Source organism: Arabidopsis thaliana, chromosome 4 (assembly GCF_000001735.4).
Source record: "Arabidopsis thaliana chromosome 4, partial sequence".
Classification (NCBI taxonomy): Eukaryota; Viridiplantae; Streptophyta; class Magnoliopsida; order Brassicales; family Brassicaceae; genus Arabidopsis; species Arabidopsis thaliana.
Window position 1 is genome coordinate 2237059 of NC_003075.7, and position 21131 is coordinate 2258189.

At 38.6% G+C, this 21131-nt stretch overlaps 2 protein-coding genes and 3 pseudogenes across 8 annotated transcripts; 3 read left to right on the forward strand and 2 right to left on the reverse strand.

The window, feature by feature from the left end:
- The first annotated feature begins 1311 nt into the window (after positions 1 to 1311).
- CRK37 (cysteine-rich RLK (RECEPTOR-like protein kinase) 37) lies at positions 1312 to 3863 on the forward strand. Of its 3 annotated transcripts, NM_116688.3 has the most exons (6): positions 1315 to 2310; positions 2402 to 2526; positions 2611 to 2821; positions 2913 to 3150; positions 3224 to 3380; positions 3458 to 3863. In NM_116688.3, exons 1-6 carry the CDS (start codon positions 1353 to 1355, stop codon positions 3707 to 3709), a joined length of 1941 nt encoding a protein of 646 aa, NP_192359.1. In that variant the 5' UTR covers positions 1315 to 1352; the 3' UTR covers positions 3710 to 3863. The 3 variants fall into 3 exon arrangements, with proteins under 3 accessions (NP_001328433.1, NP_192359.1, NP_001328434.1); NM_001340485.1 differs by having other exon boundaries at positions 2913 to 3380; NM_001340484.1 differs by lacking the exons at positions 3224 to 3380; positions 3458 to 3863 and having other exon boundaries at positions 1312 to 2310; positions 2913 to 3210.
- A 1150-nt stretch (positions 3864 to 5013) lies between these two features.
- On the forward strand, positions 5014 to 7872 carry CRK38 (cysteine-rich RLK (RECEPTOR-like protein kinase) 38; the record flags this gene model as incomplete). 2 transcript variants are annotated; one of them, NM_001340486.1, is made up of 7 exons in its annotated part: positions 5014 to 5895; positions 5990 to 6097; positions 6175 to 6299; positions 6379 to 6589; positions 6726 to 6963; positions 7077 to 7218; positions 7308 to 7872. In NM_001340486.1, the coding sequence occupies 7 exons, from the start codon at positions 5058 to 5060 to the stop codon at positions 7596 to 7598; spliced, it is 1953 nt and encodes a 650-aa protein (NP_001328736.1). In that variant the 3' UTR covers positions 7599 to 7872. The 2 variants fall into 2 exon arrangements, with proteins under 2 accessions (NP_001328736.1, NP_192360.1); NM_116689.2 differs by having other exon boundaries at positions 5064 to 5895.
- Positions 7873 to 9102: 1230 nt separating this feature from the next.
- On the forward strand, positions 9103 to 12047 carry AT4G04520 (annotated as a pseudogene; the record flags this gene model as incomplete). The annotated part of the gene is made up of 1 exon: positions 9103 to 12047.
- Positions 12048 to 13790: 1743 nt separating this feature from the next.
- AT4G04525 lies at positions 13791 to 14391 on the reverse strand (annotated as a pseudogene; the record flags this gene model as incomplete). The annotated part of the gene is made up of 2 exons: positions 13791 to 14117; positions 14191 to 14391.
- A 615-nt stretch (positions 14392 to 15006) lies between these two features.
- AT4G04530 lies at positions 15007 to 19499 on the reverse strand (annotated as a pseudogene; the record flags this gene model as incomplete). Its single annotated transcript is given in 15 exon segments — positions 15007 to 15230; positions 15292 to 15436; positions 15726 to 15807; positions 15894 to 16039; positions 16215 to 16302; positions 16389 to 16488; positions 16555 to 16651; positions 16744 to 16791; positions 16865 to 16960; positions 17042 to 17520; positions 17536 to 17700; positions 17721 to 17991; positions 18091 to 18329; positions 18578 to 19142; positions 19491 to 19499.
- Positions 19500 to 21131: the final 1632 nt, after the last annotated feature.

Genomic DNA, 21131 nt, shown 5'->3' on the forward strand with positions numbered 1-21131 from the left:
TCATAAATTCAGGAGAAACCCATTAAATGCAACTGAAAACATGATTATATCTACAAAAACAAATAGAATTTCGATATACACACTTATAAACATAAATATCTACTCATTTAGCATTTTCAACCAACAAAATAGGAAATAAAAGATTTCTGGGTTTTTCTATAAAAAACAAAGTTGATTTCGAATACAATGAAGATCATAGTGTGTTATAACAAAAAACTTCTTAAAACCTTCATTAGTTACACGATAATGCTTGTCTTGGCTCCAAACTTCGTAAATAAACAAGATCAACCCTTCTTCAGCATCACATTCCTTCGTAAAATAAATTTTGTTTCTGGGTTCATCTTTAATTCAACAATTATTATCTCAAATATTAATCCAAAGTAATAATGATTTTGCATTAATTGTGACAAGAGTCACGTCTAAACTTTTTGGGCATTAAATATTGATGGCAAATTGTTTTTCAATGTTAGTAAGCCCCCCTTTTAACTGTACAACCGCACAAATCAATGTTTCTCCAAAATATCTTTAACCAAACCGGAATAGTGTACCTAACTAAATCGTCTAACTTAACCGTACATTCAAACAATATCTAGTTACGCTGGTAAGGGTAAAATGGTCAAATTTCAGCTGAAAAGATAAAACATGAAAACTACCTTTGACTTTGCCAATCTCTGAAAATAAAACATAGTCAAAGGGTGTGACCTGCAAATTACCTTACAAATTCTCCTTCTCCTTTTTTTTTTTTTAATATCTGAAAATTCAAGTCCAAAGACTCTATTTTTTCCCGAGGCGGGATCTACAGTAGGTTAAACTCATCTCTTTTAGATAAGAGATCTCTTTCAACATGCCTCGAACCCTACACCTCCACTTGAGAGATTTACCATTGGACTAACCGCACGTTAGAAAAAATTCAAATTCTCGTTTAACAATGCGTTGAAGACAAAAAGTCTATACGGGATAAAAAACTATTTAAAATGAAAAAATAAATCATTAAAAAAAAGGATATCTTAGATCAACATCACAATTTTTTTATTTAGATTTGATTATCAATTTTCTTTTTTAAAATCACCTCATCAGAATTTATCAAGAAACAATTTTAGCTAGGTCACCTCTAATAAGTGAAATCATTAAACAACGATATAAACAATTATGAAAGTGTTACTCCAAAATTTTATTGTAACAAGTACTAGCTATTACAATTAAATTTTAAGAATATGCTACCACACCTAGTCAAGTCAACTAGTACCCATTTCTCACGTCACATATTAACATGCAATGACGGGTTATAAATTAATCTATCCTATAATGAGAGGAAAAAAAAACCATTTTAACAACCTTATCAATTTGTGTAAATGGGAAAGAGTTGTGTTGTGACTAGTTCCTTCTCGCTTCTCCTTCTCTTCCTTCAAACCCTAAAATATGTTCATGCCGGTTTCATTTGCTACGGCGACTTTTTCAATGTTAACTACGGCGTCAGTCGAACGTATCTCTTCTCTTCTCTTCCTTCTAACGTCGTTTCTAACGGCGGTTTCTACAACGCATCGTTTGGCAGAGATTCCAAAAACAACAGAGTCCACGTTGTTGCCTTATGCAGACGAGGCTACGAGAAGCAAGCTTGTAAGACATGTCTCGAACATGTGATTGAAGACACAAAATCCAAGTGTCCTCGCCAAAAAGAGTCTTTCTCGTGGGTCACTGATGAATTCGACGACGTTTCTTGCTCTCTACGTTACACCAACCACTCAACTCTTGGCAAACTCGAGCTCTTACCAAATACTATTAACCCTAACCCTAACAGTATAGATTCCAAATTCAACAACATGGCCATGTTCAGCCAAGAATGGATTGCAATGGTTAACCGGACACTCGAGGCTGCTTCCACCGCTGAGAATTCCTCAGTCCTTAAGTACTACAGCGCAACAAGAACAGAGTTCACACAAATTTCAGATGTTTACGCGTTGATGCAGTGCGTGCCTGATCTATCGCCAGGCAACTGCAAGAGATGTCTTAGAGAGTGTGTGAATGACTTTCAGAAGCAGTTTTGGGGAAGACAAGGAGGTGGGGTTAGTCGGCCTAGCTGTTATTTCCGGTGGGATCTTTATCCGTACTACAGAGCTTTTGACAATGTTGTAAGAGTTCCTGCTCCTCCTCCTCAAGCTTCTTCTACTATTATCGATTACGGGAGAGACGAGAAAAGTTTTCAAGGAAGCAACATAGCAATTATTGTGGTCCCTTCAGTCATCAATCTCATCATATTTGTGGTTCTAATATTCTCTTGGAAGAGAAAGCAGTCACACACCATAATCAATGGTAAAGTCTTTTAAAATAAGCAACATATATATTCCTTATCTTACTAAGAGTTTGGTTTTAAACTTGACATGTTTTATTTGATGACGTGCAGATGTTTTTGATTCAAATAATGGTCAATCTATGTTACGTTTTGATCTTCGAATGATTGTAACTGCAACCAATAACTTCTCTCTTGAAAATAAGCTTGGCCAAGGTGGATTTGGATCTGTCTACAAGGTAAAGAAACTAGTAAGAAGAGTCCTAACAAAATCTTAAGATGGGTCAGTGATCTTTAATTATAGCATGAGAATTCGTTTTCAGGGAATATTACCAAGCGGGCAAGAGATAGCGGTAAAGAGATTAAGAAAAGGTTCAGGACAAGGAGGTATGGAGTTCAAGAACGAGGTCTTACTCTTGACAAGACTCCAACATAGGAATCTGGTTAAGCTTCTTGGGTTTTGTAATGAAAAAGATGAAGAGATTCTTGTCTACGAGTTTGTCCCCAATTCAAGCCTTGACCACTTCATATTCGGTGAGCCTTCGCGAGACGAGACTTTGCATCTTTGCATGTTACACTACTTTTAGAAAACAAGAAAAAAAAACTGTTTCTTTGAGATGTGCAGATGAAGAAAAACGCCGAGTTCTGACATGGGATGTGAGGTATACAATCATAGAAGGAGTTGCAAGAGGGCTTCTTTATCTCCATGAAGATTCTCAGTTGAGGATTATACACAGAGATTTGAAGGCAAGCAATATCCTTTTAGACGCGGAGATGAACCCTAAGGTTGCAGATTTTGGGATGGCAAGGCTGTTCGATATGGACGAGACTCGAGGACAGACAAGCAGAGTAGTTGGAACATAGTAAGTAAGCTCTGTTTTTATTTTTAAAGATTCTTTGATCAGCATCACTATTAATATGATTTGGTTAATGCAGTGGATATATGGCTCCAGAATACGCGACATACGGACAATTCTCGACAAAATCTGATGTTTATAGCTTTGGTGTCATGCTTCTAGAGATGATAAGTGGTAAAAGCAACAAAAAGTTGGAAAAAGAAGAAGAGGAAGAAGAAGAAGAGCTTCCAGCTTTTGTAAGCTTATCACTTATGTCGATCATCTTTACTCTTCTTCTTCATCTTCTTATCGAAATTTTAAAAATTATTTGCAGGTGTGGAAGAGGTGGATTGAAGGAAGATTTGCAGAGATCATTGATCCTTTGGCTGCTCCGAGTAACAATATCTCAATAAACGAAGTAATGAAGCTCATTCACATAGGTTTGTTGTGTGTTCAAGAGGATATTTCCAAAAGACCTAGCATTAATTCAATCCTCTTTTGGCTTGAGAGACACGCTACTATCACAATGCCTGTGCCCACGCCTGTTGCTTATCTTACGCGACCATCGTTATCACTTGGTCATTAATGAACCGTCAATCATGTATGTTTTATACCTATTTGTCTCTCTCTGTACAATGAATGACAAATGTTGAGAAAAGAGATGCCGTGTAATGTAAGCAAACTTATGTTTGATTTGTGCTAAACTTATTTATATTAAATGAATATTTGATATAGCCAGCGTTTTGGATAATGTTGGAAATTGGACTGAAACGGAGGAACGCATAGATGAAATTAAAGTCCAATTTCTATGAAAGTTCACACGAGCAGAAACAAAAACTTTGATCTAATGTAAGAGGAAATGCGTGCGGTAGGGGTTGCGTAGTCATAAAGAAAGGACATTGAACAAAGGCACATTTTTAAACTTATATGTAAGAGCATCATGGGCTCTTAACCATATTTAGAATTTAAATATTGCACAATCAAAATACCCCTCATGAGTTTTTATTTTTGACAACTCCAATGGTAGAAGTTCTAATGAGGCTCTTAAAATTTAAATTTTTGAAATTTATATGTGTTTGTGTAACACCCCGATTTCAGGAATATGGTGGTGCATACGGTGAAATTTAAAATAATTGATTTGACCATTTATATTACCAAAATGCATTTATCTTTTCGATCAAAGATGTTGAAAATGCTCAAGTAAATAACATTTGACATTATATTTTACTTTTTTCATGTTTACAATAAAGCTTCGTTTTGTATGATCTGAAATATAAAATTTTCTCTATATTTATAACCAATTTACTATAGACTAAATATTTTTAAATTACAAATACCGAATGACTAATCCATAAAACTGTGATGGACACCATATATAAAGCTATATTGGACGATTGTGGGTGTTGTTCATTAAATTGATGATTTCCACTATGTCAAACCTTTCCTCCAAATTTAAGAATGACAAACTATCCAAAATTATTTTCAAAGATTTTTGAAAGACTCACTACGAGTTTCTCAGAAATTAACAATTGTTACAATTTTCACTTCTTTTTTCTTCCTGAATTGTCACATTCTTTATACAGTATATGAGTATGACTCGTAGACCAAGCAAAGGAAGACTTTTTTGGTCATGCATGCGACCAAAAACAAGTACTTACATAACCATATTGAAAGGACAATATTTTCAATACTTCTAGAGAAGAAAAAAACCCTTAGTTCATACGAAGTGATTAAGAAATGTTTACCCTTTCTCTACGGCTATTTGAATTTGAATGGCCATCTTTGAAGTCAACCATTACTCAAATTTTTTCATGTGTACTCAACCAAAACCCATTCTCTCTCATGTCACCTAATTATACACATATATAAACATTTATTACCTCATTAACAAAAAAAAAAACAATGAACAAAACCCTAAACTCCATTGCTTAACAATGATAATGAAGAACTCTGCTGCGATCTTCCTTACTTCTTCCCTTATTCTTCTCCTTCAAACCCTCCACGGAGTTAAAGCCGGTTTCATCTGCGTCGGAAGCTCCTTCCCCACCAACAGTAGCTACCAAAAAAACCGTGACTCTCTCTTCTCTACTCTTTCTGATAAAGTCACCACAAACGGTGGATTCTACAATGCTTCACTCGATGGAGTTCACGTTGTTGGCCTCTGTAGAAGAGACTACGATCGGCAAGGTTGTATCAACTGCGTAGAAGAATCCATTCGACAGATTAAAACAAGTTGTTCTAATCGTGTTCAGTCGTTCCATTGCAATAGTGACGATAGAGAACGTGTTTCTTGTCTTGTACGTACCACGGATCAATCAACTTATCGGATACTCGAGCTTGGACCAGCTACGAATGACCCGAGTCCTGTTGCTATCGACACATTCGCAAAGAACATGACCCTTTTCCGCCAAGAATGGGAAGCAATGGTTGACCGGACGCTCGAGGCTGTAACCATTGACAATTCCACAACGGTTCTCAAGTATTACGGTGCTCTCAAATCAGAGTTCAGTGAGTTTCCAAATGTATATATGATGATGCAATGCACACCCGACATAAATTCAGGCGCGTGCAAGAGATGTTTGCAAGCGTCCGTTACATATTTTAGAGACCAGAATTGGGGCAGACAAGGAGGCGGGATTTGTCGACCGAGCTGTGTTTTCAGGTGGGAGTTTTATCCCTTTTACGGCGCTTTTGCTAATGTAACAAGAGTTCCAGCGCCTCCTCGAGCTTTGATTCCTCGAACAGAAGCAATCTCCATCACTCGCTTGAAAGGTGTGAAAACAAATGAGTTGTTTAACATTTTCACCTGTGAAATTATCTGAGATTCTCATACAAATATTAAAAAAGAGAAGCCATAATCTTGCAGGAGGAATTATCGCAATATTTGTGGTTCCTATCGTCATTAATCTTCTCGTCTTTATCGGTCTGATCAGAGCATATACTCGAATAAGAAAATCGTACAACGGAATCAATGGTATGTTGTCAGGGTTTGCAATAAATATTTGTGATGCATCATTGCTCATAGTTTTTTTTTTTTTTTGGTATGTGCAGAGGCGCAATATGATTATGGTGGTCAGTCTAAGCTACGGTTCGATTTTCGCATGATCCTAACGGCAACCGATGATTTTTCCTTTGAAAATAAGATTGGCCAAGGTGGATTTGGATCTGTCTACAAGGTAAATAAACTTGAGAAAAATTACTATCAAATTCTTTAGATGTGTAAGCAATCTTATAGCACGATAATCGGGTTTGCAGGGGAAATTACCGGGAGGGGAAGAGATAGCGGTAAAAAGATTAACAAGAGGCTCAGGACAAGGAGAGATAGAGTTTAGAAACGAGGTCTTACTCTTGACAAGACTCCAACATAGGAATCTAGTTAAGCTTCTTGGATTTTGTAATGAAGGCGATGAAGAGATTCTTGTTTACGAGTTTGTCCCCAATTCAAGCCTCGACCACTTCATATTTGGTGAGCCTTTTTTCACTTTGATGTTTGTGTAAAAATTTTTGAATGTTCTAGTCGCTGGTTCGAGTGACACTTGGGAGATGACCATATAAAAATATTCAGTGGTTTAGTATATTGATGCTTCTTTGGTAATATGCAGATGAAGAGAAGCGTTTGCTTCTAACGTGGGACATGAGAGCCAGAATTATAGAAGGCGTTGCGCGAGGTCTTGTTTATTTACACGAAGATTCTCAGCTGAGGATAATTCACCGAGACTTGAAAGCAAGCAATATCCTTTTAGATGCATATATGAACCCTAAAGTTGCAGACTTTGGGATGGCGAGGTTGTTCAACATGGACCAGACTCGAGCAGTGACAAGAAAAGTAGTTGGAACCTTGTAAGTATCCTCTGTTTTTACTGATTCTTTTAGACAAAACAAGATACTCTGTTTTTTTTTACCCTAAATTTTCGAGATTCTTGGAATCAGAAACTAATTTGAATTTGTTTTAGTGGCTATATGGCTCCCGAGTACGTTAGGAACAGAACATTTTCAGTCAAGACAGACGTTTACAGCTTCGGAGTCGTGCTTCTCGAGATGATAACCGGTCGAAGTAACAAGAACTATTTCGAAGCCCTCGGGCTCCCTGCATATGTAAGCAAAATCCAGTCTTGTTTACTACTTTAGACACAAATGAATCTCAAAAGATAATTTGAGTATAAACTTATGGTGATAATATATAGGCATGGAAGTGTTGGGTTGCGGGCGAGGCAGCGAGTATCATCGATCATGTCCTCAGTAGGAGCCGAAGCAACGAAATCATGAGATTCATCCACATTGGTTTGTTGTGTGTTCAAGAGAATGTTTCAAAAAGACCAACCATGAGTTTGGTTATTCAATGGCTTGGAAGTGAGACTATCGCCATTCCTTTACCTACAGTTGCTGGTTTTACGAATGCATCGTATCAAGCTGAACATGAAGCTGGTACATTATCACTAAATGAGCTTTCAATCACCGAGTTAAGTCCTCGTTGAAACCAAGATCTCTCTGTCAACTCTTATATCCAAGTTTTATTCACCTAAATTTCACGATATAAACATATGCACAATAAATTAAGTTGTTATTCACCTAAATTTCAATTTCTGACCAAGGAGATGGAAGATATGAGAAGCATATGACAGTTTGGTTTGCAACAAGATAAGGAGGGTAGTTACTACTAAATATTTTTCAGTGTATGTATTTTTAAAAACGTTAAACTTTCCGATGCACTTGATGTAAACACGTTTTTTCGAATAAATTTTACATTCTATTCAAAAAAAAAATTTCAATTTCTGATCATGGGCTGACCATTGGACAAGTTTTCAGACCATGTCCATTAAGGACCAACAATTAAAACCCATGAAAAATAATGGTCCAAGTGGACATGACCGTTGGGTTTTAGACAGTCCAATTGACACTTCTACATATATGTATGTATCTAAATGGGGTTCCAACTCGAAACTCATTATCAATAAGTGGATTGGTTTATGTCTCTTATATACTGTTCAAGTCTCTTCTTTTCTTCCCAGCATTCCAATGTGAGATATTTCTCCACATCTACTAAAATGGATACATAACATAACAATAATTCAAAATATTCCTTCTATACTTGAGAGTAAAGAATCTTGGTCTTCCATGATACTTCCACGCTTCTTCTTTATTTTGTTAGGGTTTTAAATTTATATGCTAAAACAAGTGTTCAAAAAAATGCTAGGCGCTAATCGGGCAGTGATCCAATGCCTAGCGTCTAGAACGCTTAATTGAAGCCTATATGATTTTAGGCGGTTAAAGCGTTTATAGCCTAAAACATTATATATATATATATTATTATAGATAAAAATAATTTAAAATATGCATTAATAAAATAAAAATATTAAATTTATAAACAAAAATTAGATAAAACGTACATTTAAGAGAATCTTGCAAAACCTGCCATATTCCCCTCAAAATCTTACAATCCCTATCATATTCACAGTCAGCTTACAGAATCTACCACATTTAGCTACACGTGGAAATTCGTGGACGAAATTACCCTTAAGGTGGGTCAGTGCTCTGACTTAGATGGCGACAGCTTCGTCCAGCGAAAAGAGGCAGCCCCTGTTCCGTAATAAATGTTTCCGTTTCCGATTGGATGTTATGTGGATTTATTTTTTAAAAATGGTAATATAGGGGTTAGTCACTTTAATTGTTTATTAATGTTGCAGAGGAAAGATGTTGTGTTGAACAGAACAAAGTGGTAAACTGGGGAATTTGGGAGGTGTTGTTGAAGACACAACCATTTATTGCGGACGAGGTAAAATTTATTATCTGGAATTTCTGTCCTTCGATTCGCTTTAGTTTGGTAGTTCTATTTGTTTGTTTGGTTGTGATAAATGCAACTACCTCATATTCCAAAATGGTATATTTGTTCTGTTTGAAGAACAGAAAAGGATGGACGAAGGAGTTATGGTATTGGTCGGTGGCTGGGAATGCAAAGACAATGGGGAGTGGCGTTTCAAGATGTCGGATAATAAGTACGGGAAGTGGGTTGACGTAAGCGAATGAGATATGTTGACTGAAATTGTATCAAAAGTTGCAACAACGTTTGGACTAGACAGGAAGACCAAATTTCAGCTGAGTTTTTGGTTCGAAGGAGGAGACACTGTCTACACGCATCAGAAAATGTCGCCTGTCTCTGTTGACAACGAAAGCTCGTTGAAGAAATTCAAAGAGAAAAGGCAAGAAAAAGGAGGTTTGAACATGTATCTATCTATAGACGATGTCGACGTGGCTGAGATTTCGTCCCCTGAAATAAGGGGACACAAAGACAATAATGTTGTAGAGGTAGAAGTGGCGGGATACATGGGCGGGCGAATGGATGATGGTAATAGCACGCATGCAATTCCATTGACTTATGAGGAAGACGGCTTCCTAGAAGAAATAATTGTGTGTGAAGAAACTTAAAGAGGAAGGCTAGTTTACTAGAGTTGGCCTGCGCAAAGCGGGGACGAGAAAAGGAAGTGGATGTAGAGTTGGCAACTGAGACAAGAGGATGGGCATCAGACTCAGAAGACGAATCGTTAAGGGAGGTATCAGATTCAGAGGATTATGATTTTGATAATATGAGGGATATGATTGATACAGATTACCTGCCGGATTGGGATCCTTGGAAGGATTGGAGGAACAGCACATTGACAAGTTTTGACGGTTAGCCGGGGACACAAATGTGTGGAACAACTTTGGGGGATAAGTCATCTAGGCCCAATAATATGGGGGACGATATACTGCTTTGTGGCGGGGGACAAAGCCGGGTTGACCTTGTCGAAGTGGAAGTTATTGAGATGAACGGAATGGGCGATGAGAGTGCAAAATGTCGATTCAGCTGGGGCAAAGTAGAATGAGAGCTGAATTACCGGATACGCAAGCGACAACATTGGAAGAATCGTTAGACAAGGACTGTCCAAGATGTTTGGACAACGTGCATGGACAAAGCCTGCAAGGGGTAGGTATAGTGGACGTTGAGGTTACAACAATCCCAGACGCTGATGCACAAGGTGATAGTGAGAATGGAATTGAGGATAATGATGAAGAAAATACGAGAATGTCTATATAATTGGGGCAGAGGGCAGTCCCAAATATGAGGACAGATTCAATGACAGAGACGTTGGATACGTGTTTGGTCCCTGAATCTGGAGAATATGTAGGACCAGTGGACGTTGTAGTGACATCGTTGGAAGCAAGTGCATCTGAAGAGGAAGGACAAAGTGATGTAGAGGTTGGTAATACAACAGTGGGGGAAATGATAATACAGCAAGGGCACTGGCAGAGGACATGTCGAGAAGATTAACAGACGGAGAGACTATATTTACTGAATTAGCAGGGGACGAGATGTTGATGTGTAGAGATGCCGTTCCGTTCAAGGACAACGCAGCCGGGGTTGCTTCCGACAAAGCTAATATGAATCTTAGGAAGGGTGGCGATGCAATATATATCGGGTGGGTATTCAACAACAAAGTCGAGTTGCATAAAACATTAACTATGTACTCTATGAAAAGGCTATTCAATTTCCGTATAAAAGCGTCCGACAAGACACGAGTCATTGCGGTGTGCGATGATAAAAAGTGTGATTGGAGGGTATATGCAACGTTTCACGAGAATTCTGAAAAGGTGGAAATTCGTACGGCGACTCTAAAGCATACTTGTGATGTCGAGGCGCGGTCTAAGTATGGGATGAAAGCAACACGATCGATGTTAGGTGAGTTGCTTAAGACAAAATATACGCATGGTAAGAAGGGACCAAGGGCCTGTGAACTACCAGAAATAGTATTGGCTGAACTACCATACATGAAGGCTTGGTACGCAAAAGAAATAGCAATGAAAAAAGCTCGTGGTAGTGAGGAAGAAGGTTATAAGTTTTTCGCAGACATGTCTCCACCTGTTGAGGACAACTAATCTAGGTACGTTGTCCACAGTCCATACGGATTATACGGAGGAAGGGAATATTCGTTTCAAATATCTTTTTTTTTTGCGTTTGGGCTTCGATTGTTGGGTACCAGTATTTGCGGAAAGTTATTGTGATAGATGGTGCACAGACCAAAGGGAAATACAAAAGCTGCTTAGTTGCTGCAAGTGGACAAGATGAAAATTACCAAATATTCCCATTAGCGTTTGGTATTATAGACAATGAAAACATAGCAGGTTGGCAGTGGTTTTTCGAATAGTTGTCACAGTTTATCCCTGATGAGGAAGATCTAGTTTTCGTCTCTGACAGGCATGCGGCCATTTATGTTGGGCTTAGGACAGTTCACTCTCTTGCGAAGCATGCGTGTTGCACAGTACATTTGTTCAGGAACGTTGTCCATAATTTCCAGTGTGAGGGACTTGTAAAAATGGTCTCCATGGCAGCGAGATCTTACACTGTGGGAGATTTACGATATTGGTTTGAAGAAATACAGAAGAGAAACATTCAATGTGCCAAGTATTTAGTAGAGATAAAGCTATCTCACAGGACACTGGCGTACTTCCCGGGTATGCGATACATTGTGATGAGAAGCAATATCTCGGAGTCCCTAAATGCTGCAATTCAAAAAGCCATAGATTTCCCGGTAGTGACCATGGTGGAATTTATAAGGACAATGTTGATGCGTTGGTTTTGCGAGAGACGACAAACTGCAGCTAAAACAAAGACAAGATGTACGCCAAAAATCGAGGATTTGCTAATAGATCATCTTAAATTAGCCACAGATTGTGCGGTCATAGCAGCAGACGAATGGATCTATCAAGTAAACGACAGTTTTGGCATGATTTTTACTGTTGACCTTGAGAAAAAGACATGTACTTGCAGAGTATTTGATGTGCTAATGGTCCCGTGTTGTCACGCTTTAGCAGCGGTGGGTGTAAGGAACGTGGACATATACTCCTTGATCGGAGACTATGCCTTCGTGACAGAGTGGCGTAAACTATAGCGTGAACATATTCTACCCCCGCCAAAGGAAAAGGACACAGAGGTCCCGAACGATATTAGTCTAGTGGTTGTATATCCACCAAATACAAGAAGACCAGTTGGGAGACCAAGGACCGTTCAGATACCATCGAGGGGGGAGCCGGTAAATAACTAAACTCTTAGCATAGTTTTAAGTCCTCCGAATCTATCATAACCAAACGTGTCATCTACTTGTAGGGCAAAGGATGGAAAAAGAAGAAGACAAGACAATGCAGCACATGTGGGAAGGATGGCCACAACAGAGGCTGGGGGAAAAAGTGCATCGAGCGCGTGTTAACGTTTTTTTGTAGTTTTTGATGTTTCGAAAAGACGTTTTTTGGTCCATATAAGTTTTTGGTTTTGGTCTCCAGATTTTAATACAGATCGGGGGTGTCTTTCGGGAAGGGGATGTAATTCAGTCGAACGATTGCTTTTTGTAATGTTAACTTATGATGTTGACTACCAACTAGTTTATTGTAATTGCTACATATAGAACAATAATTATTATATTAGACAGTGGAAGAGTAAAAACGCAGAAAGATGCATTAAAAGTGCTGGAAGCAAAGTAAACGTGAAGACTGAAAGCGCTGGAAGATAATCACAGTACCCACCAATCAATACAAAGAGGACAGGGGTTGCAATAATTGCATTTCTTATATTCTGAGTATCGACGAGGGGGATCAATCATGTAACACGGCCAGCTTATCCAGTTCAAGCCAAGTTAGTGTGGCGCAATTATATTGATATTGGACATAACACTCATAGCCACACAATCGGCGTTGCGGCAAGAGACAACATTGAGTTTAAATAGATTCATGGCGGTAATGGCATCATTTGGTCTATTAACCGCAATATGGTAGAGACCCTTCGTAAAAAGTATTTTGGGGGACGGATCGGGTATATAGGCGATCATGTCCATTGCTTCTTTGATTAACCTTTCAAATGAAGCCAGCCTAATGCTCTCTAAGTAGCAAGCAACCGGATTACCAGCCTTTACACATCGTAACAGAACAAGTAAATGGGTGAACCACTGGAGACTAATTGAGAATGCGCTTCAATGAGGGCCAGGGATGTCTCCCGCGAAACGGATGGATCAAGTGCTAGACGCAAGCCAGCGTTGCCAGAGACAATGAGGGGACCTAAGTGTTGGTAAGATAACTTTCCAACAAGAAGGACAATTGAAACCCTAAGATGTTGAGGAAGCGATTGCCAGTTTACCAAATTGTGATGTTTGAAGTATGGTTTAGTTTGGATTTCACACAGAAAGAAGAACTATATATATAGTTGGGATTAAAGGAGAAAATAAAATGGATGCAATTAGTAGGTATGGACAATGAATATTAGATGTGACAAAAAGCTATAAAAGCTACACCATTAGGACAAAGCAAACTCTGCAAAGTACAAAATTTAATTAAACGGTTTATAGAATTTAGAATATTAGTTGAGGACCATAAATATGAAAACTAAATGAATGATGAAGTGACAAGACAATTAGCCATTATTAGGCAAATGGGGACATGGAAAAGTAAATATATAGACTAAATATTGAAAAATCATAAAACGAAATATATAAAAAACTTATCAAATCCGAAAAAAATGGACACATACTCATATGGTCCACATCTTACAGTACGGTTACATAATTAGTGGACAAAATAATCAAAGATAAAACAATAGTTCTGTGGAAAGAAAAAGATTTAATAGAGCTCTAGCAATGAAATTATCGCTACATATAAGTGCCAAGGACGAAAGCGACAATGGGGACAAGGATCACGAGGACGAGAATTATATGCGGGGGACAAGAATGGACTTGGTCGATGATGGTACGAGGGGAGCGTTCGAGAAGACCAACTTGATGCTGAAGAGATTTGATTTCTTGCTGGTAGAGGTCTAGGCGATCCCACATGTACGGAGGATCAATGCGTTCACCATTAGACCCGGTAACTACGAACTTAATGTGTTCATCCTGTTCCCTGACAGAGCACTTGAGCGCTGCAATCTTGTCCACCAATGACTCGTCCAACCATTTGACAAGATGACGCCCAGGTCGGGCCTTGAAAAAGATAGCAAAAGCAGGTTTTATACGTGTGGAGATAGAAATGAAAAATGGGGGTTAATGGGCATACCTCTCTCTTCTCGCACTGGTAGAACTGTCTGTTGTCCTCAGAGGACGAACTCGCAAGAACCACAATCCCACCACAATAACAGCGACGTGGAATACCAAGAATGGGCGTCGACGGTTGGGAAGGGTAAACTAGTCCATATGACGTCGGAGATTCTGAATGCTGAGAAGATTCCGATGGTTGTGTATAACTATGAAGGCCCATGTTACAGTGGCTGTGGATAATTTTGAACAAGTTAAAAGGAAAGTGAATAATTAATGGGGTTGGAAAATTGAGAAAGTGGACAAGTTATCCTTCAAAAGGTTTGAAAGATTTGAAGGATAATTAATTTAGAGAGATAAAAGGGGGGGGGGAGAATTTAGAGAGATAAAAGGCCGGGGGGGGGGGGGGAAGAAGAACTTCAGTAACCTAGGCACCTAATAATATAATAATGTTAAAAATATTAAGTTGATGTGATGTGACATAAAGGTAAAATCATAGAAAAGCGTAAGGGATAAAGATTAGTAGAAAAAATTGTGGAGACAGTTGACTGAGACTGTTCTTAGTGGGAAGATACCCCACAATAGTCCACGAATGTGAAGTGTATTGCATTTGCATACTTACAAAGCCACAACATAATTGTTGTCCCCTCTAAATATATAATGTCCCTCCCCATCCGTTGATAAGTGATTTTACCTCCACATAAAATATTTTACATAAAGATAAGAGTTATATATGGAATAAAAGGTAGTAAAAAGTTAAGTCTCCAAAAAACATACAAGTTCGGAATAAAAGTAGAGTCACTAAATATTAAAACAGACATAAATTCTAACATGGACATCAAACACGAAGAGCTTCAATAAACTCCTCATAGATGTCTACAGCAAATCTCATCCTGAGATCTTCAACGGACTCCTCAGTTATGGAGTCATGGCTAATGGCCTGAAAATGAAGCTCAATAAACTTCACAACAAGCGGGCCACTGTCATCTGCATGCTCAGTTTGGAAGACCTCAGGGAGACGATCATAAGCAAACTCAAGGGGCACTTCATTTGTCCTCAGGTCTTGGGGGACAAGCGACTTTATAATAAGCGGAATCAGGACAATAAAAGGTTTCATCAAAACCGTCCATCTGTTTGGCAGTCTTCGAGTCAGCGATAGGGTCTAGCACACCTATGGTACCCTCTTTCTGATTTATGACAATGGAAACGCAGTGACCGGCAGTGAGATGTAAAGGAGTGTACAAGATGTCGACATCAGCGAACCAAGCCTATCGGATGCTACGGCCAGGGACGATACCTTTCACATAGTCCCAGATCTTACTGTTCCACGACCAGTCAGATTTACTTTTGGCCTTCTTATAACGTGGATAGAGCTCAACAAAGTTAAGTGCGAACGAAGAATCTAGTATAACAGCCATACTCTGTACCAACTCATCGCCATACCTCCGCGCCAACAGGCTTAGCATAGCCTCGATGTATTGGATTACATAAAGACAACCAGTTAGATCTGAGTAAATTTTAACATATTCCCAGGTTTAGCATTGATTTGGTACATACCTCCTGGTGGACAGCAGCCTGAGGAGTGTGCATGTCCTTGAAAAATGTTTTAGGGACAACATGTCCCTCGATAACGTACTTCCTGACCATTCATTCATAATAATGATTAATAGATACGTAGAAGAATATTAGTTACCAAAACAATAATTCAGCGGAAAACTTAATTACCTTTGGCGATAAGCTTTGATAGTGGACAAAAAGCTTTTCCGAACCTCATCGTTTACTTTGGCAATTGGGTGCAAATCATCATGGGGCCCTTTGACTACTGAGACAGTAACTGTCTCACAAAAACGCTGGGGTTTTTTCTTGCCCTTCTGGGAGGAAGCATAGACTTAGAAGTATCCCCTTCTCCAACCTCTCTTTTTCTTTTAATCCTAGAGGGAAAAGTCTCTGAAATTGGGACACCAGCATGTGCATTACCCTATAAGACAAAGATTTATGTCAGATCCATAAAAGACAACAAAAGATTGAAAAAACATAGATTTATACCTCTTGATCGGATAGTTGTTCAGTATCAACTTTTGAGGATTGAAGAAGCTCTTCTGGATGTATAGCAACAGTAATAACAAAAGGTTTGCTAATCGCAATAAAAGATATAATAAGGATTAAATGAGGAATACTTCGTTCATGGTCTGATCATCTTGTTGATCACCGGAGTCAGACCTTCCTTCACTCTCATCATCACCCTCGTCCCCTTGTTTTGGATCTCCATCCCCTTGATGAGTATCATCACCCTCGTCCCCTCGTTGGGGATCTTTGTCCCCTGGATTAGTATCATCACCCTCGTCCTTTTATTTGGGATCTTCGTCCCCTTGAAGAGAATCATCACCCTCGTCCTCTTGGTTTGCTCCGTCATCAAAATCGTCTCCGGATTCAGAGTCACTAACTAAGACAGCCTCATCTTGAGGCGTTAGGAAATCGTTGGGCTACAAGTAAAAAGAAAGAATTAAAGGTAAATAAGATTCTCAAGACCAAAATAATTATTTATAAAAAAAAACACAACTATCTAGAAACTTACGTTGTGATCTTCAGTAATATTCACATTATCAGACTTCCCATCCATTTCCTATTTAAAAATGTTATGCAAACATTTACAATGTTATATGATACCAAAAAAGAAATAAAGGGACAATACTCACCTCGTCTCCAATAGCAGCGTCTCCAAGAGCAGCGTCCTGGTCTTCCGCTTCTGTGTCCTCTGGTATGGTCTGCAGCGGCGTTTGAAAGTCTTTTGGCTAAATAAGAAGTAAGCACAATTGGTTAAAGTAAAAGGAAATTCTAACGATAAGTAATAGATGCCAAACCATTAAACTTACATTGTGATCACTCGAGGATTTCGAGGACGATGGACCACCAGAAGGATCCGAACAAGTAGAACCAAACTTTCCAGCCTGCGGAGGACCAGAGGAAGATGCATGAGATTGGTTGATGTTCTTAATAACTTCAGACAATCCCCCATAATTAGACCAGGCTTGCTGCTGCAATGCATTCAAGAGTTGAGCATGAGTCTGTCCACTTGGGGCAGGGTTCTTGCTTGACGAATCAGCGATTCGCGAGGGCATATTACTTTGTCTCTCAGGGACAATCTTGGGGTCGAGGTTCTTCGCGGGGTCACTAATTTGTCCCTCATCTGCTATGTCCTTTTGGGACGCAGCCTTAGGGGGTGGAGTGACAATTCCATCACCACTAGTGGACTTTGGAGACTTTCCACCAGATTTGGGACTTGGAAACTTGTCACCATGGCGCAAATTGCTTATTATCTCGTCTAATAGTTCGTCCTTTAACAAAGAATTCTCTAAGATAAACATACCAGTAAGGTCCCCAAATAATTCAACCTTCAGTTCATCCTTCAATTCACGAAATTTAGAATTAACCTGTTCCATGATCAGACCATGGAGAATATCATGTCCATCAGTCCTCGGTGGTGGAGTACTGAACTCTTCATGCACCTTCCCTTTACCTTTAGCAGAGGGCCCTTTTGGGGACCAGATGGACCAGCCTGGAAAGAATCAGGGATATCCGATGGTCTGTGTGGAGGCACCTTCTTTGCCTTTCGAGCATTGTCTTCTTTAGGATGGTTCTCATCAACGACGATCTTTGGCCAGGTTCGACAACCACCTCTCCAGTCAGATTGTTGGAACTTGTATCGGCTACCAATGACCCTTTCCATATAGTCAAGCGTCGGGTCTTCAACTTCATCGATCCAGTAGTCGTTGATATTTGGGTATGGTGGATCATCAATGGGCAACAACGGAGAAATACTCAACTACATTGAAGCCGAAACAATTTATCAACTAAACAAATCATCAAAGGCAAACTAGTGAGAGACTAATAAGAATCTAATAAAATTAGGTCCACAGATTACCCTAGGAATTAGCTCTGTCTCCATTATGTTGGAGTTGTGGTAAGTCTTCAACGGAGGCAAACTGGTGAGAGACGTCTCACTGATAGTCTGCGTATCATCGGGGTTTGGAAGGTATCTTTCCAATTCAGGGATAACGTTAAAGACAAAAAGTTGGAAGACAAGAGGGAATCCATGTGTTGAATTGTTAGACTGATTGAACTTCGTGATTAGTCCTGGGAGATTGCTGACCTTGGATCTAACTTTGTGAGAAGGAAGGACTCTCGTCCCCAGGGATACGCCTCAAAAGCCTCCAAGTCCTTCACCATTTCAACGACTTATTTAGAAACTTTTACAGGTTGGGAACTACAGATCAAGATCCCCTCAACAATAACTATAACAGCGAGACAAAGCCTTCTCCAAGGTTCCATCCTCTCTTCTTTAGGCTTCAGCTTATCTGTCTTCAACCATTTGAATATATCCTTGATGAGGACGACTTTGTGTTCCTTACCTATTAGGACATTCCAGTAAGGATGTCTCAGATTTATGGGTTGCTGCGACTTCAATATGTCTCTCCGAGAGGGGTAAGGACCACAATTCAAACCACTAAGAATGGCAAACTCCCTTAACAAAAACCGGAAGGGCTGACCGGCAAAAACAAACCAAATCTCGTGTTTTTTCCTTGTGTAGAGGCCTCTACACAACATCTGGTGGACCAGTTTCCCGGAGAAAGAACATTTACGGACTTCAAATTGAAAAAAGGGACTAAAACAAGGGGCGCAAATGTAGTTTAACTCCTTCGTCCCATCTAGAATATCGACGAGATAAAGAAGGTACTTAGGCTTAGAGTATGTATTTATACGCCCATTCAGCGGATAGCAGTCAGTTGCGTAAAGTCTCTTGGGAAGTCTTTCCCGATTGAATTCAGGGATGCGAGGAATTATTGGCGGATCAGAGCTCTGCTCAGCGGTTGATTTGGCAGAGAGAAATGGATCGTCGTCGTCTTCAAAGGACACCGACCGCCTGGCACCGCCAAGCGCTGACTTCTGTTTCGCTTTGCTGGTGGAAGACCTCATCTGCGTTGGGGTAAAATCAAACAATTATCAAATCAGTTATTCGATGTGATAAAATAATTAAACACACAGGAGGACGAAAAACCCTAAAAGCTGTAATGGGGGACATTTCGATTAATCGGAACAAACTCAATCAACCGGCTTAATTGCTAAAGGTTTTCGAACTTTCTGGGTAAATGAATCGCACAGGAGAGGACGAACTATCTAAAATCATAATGGGAGACAAACTCGATTTTTCATAACAGACCAGTAACAAGGGATTTGCTAAAGATTTTCCAAAAATACTTCACTGAATAAAATATGAAGACATGATTGAAGATAGCAACATGCAGAAACTTGAAATGACCTTACCGGAGACATAATCCGATGAAAGTTATCGGTGAAGGAAAGGGAAAGTATGAGAGAGATAGACGAAAGAGAGAGAGTTAACTGTTGTTGTTTTTCCGCACGGTTTACAATGAAAAAGAGATAAAAGGTATTGTAAAAAGACGCAGTTGTTGAGCGCGAAAACTGCTCAGTAAACCGTGGGAACAAAATGGACATTTCACAACCAAATGTGGTATGAGTTGTAATGCCCGAAGAAATATGGCAGATTACATAACGATTGGGAAAAATATGGCAGATTTTATAATTTTCCTACATTTAATTCATATCAAACAACATTTGAACATTTAAAACCATATACATTTGAACATTTAAAACCATTCAACGAGAAATCATAATAAAGCCATCATCTGAACAGTGCCACCGAATTAGTGTTTCTACTTTATCCCCATCAACTCAATCCAATCATTCACTATGACAAATTTTGGATTCCGATTCTTAAAAGAAGAAAAAAAATCTAGGTTAAGTTTCGACGTGCCGCGCGTTAATGAACAGACAAGAAACAATTTAACATGTCAATCTTCACTAAAATTTACTTTCGGATTCGAGACAAACCTGAGAGAAGCGAAACAGATCAAAGCTTGCTCGGGAGGAATGGACGAGAGGTTGAAGAAGCGGTAGCGGCAGCGCAAATAAACGAAGAATTACAACAATCAACGTAGAACAAACAAGGACTTTCAGAAAAGGCTCATAAATAAACTTTTTAATGGACCATATTGTGTGGTAAGAAGATAAATATATCTTATCAAATAAAATATAAATTTACTAAAACATTATAACACAACTATACTTATTTATTTTATAGAAAAGAAATTAAAAGTAAAGAAAATAATTATAAAAAAAATGTATATATCTTATTAAATAAAAATAGGAATAAAGGTAGAGAAATTTGGATCTATAACCAAAAAAATTTAATAATTAAGAAACTAACCTAAAAAAAAAAGCTGTTGTGATATTTTTTGTATTTTGTATATTAAGACCACTTTACCCTTCTCACCTCTCACCTCTCACCTCTCACCTCTTATCTCTGGCATCTCATCTCTTTTTTTCTATATCGCCTTCATTAAAACAGAACAAAACTATAGTTTTCTATTTTACTTTCAATTTTGTTACATTCTATTTGCTAGAACTAAGGAAAACAAATACGAAGACTCACCAGATCTAATTGAATATTTTCTGGTTTGATCAATATCTCCTTAACACAAATTTAAACCCAAAATCGAATCGATTTCAATTCGATTTAAGAAAGGAGAAAAGAGATTAAGAGTATATAAACATGATTTTTTCAGACTTCTAAAAACTGAAACTTGAGATGATTTCATTTAGTTTAATTATTTTTGTTTGGGTTCATATAAAGTATCATCCTTAGGGTTTAATTTTTTTAAATCAATAGATGTTTGTAATTAGAATGGATTGAGATAAAAAAAAGTTAATTTTTCTGGAAATTTTTTATTGAATTGGGGAGAAGAGAAGAAGCAACGAAGAAGATGATGAAGGAAAAAGGTCTGTTAAATAAGAATAAAGTGGATATTTCCCAGTTCTCATATGTTAGTTTCTTAATTTCTAGAATTATAGTGCTATTTTCTTAATTTAGTGTTGAAAACTAGT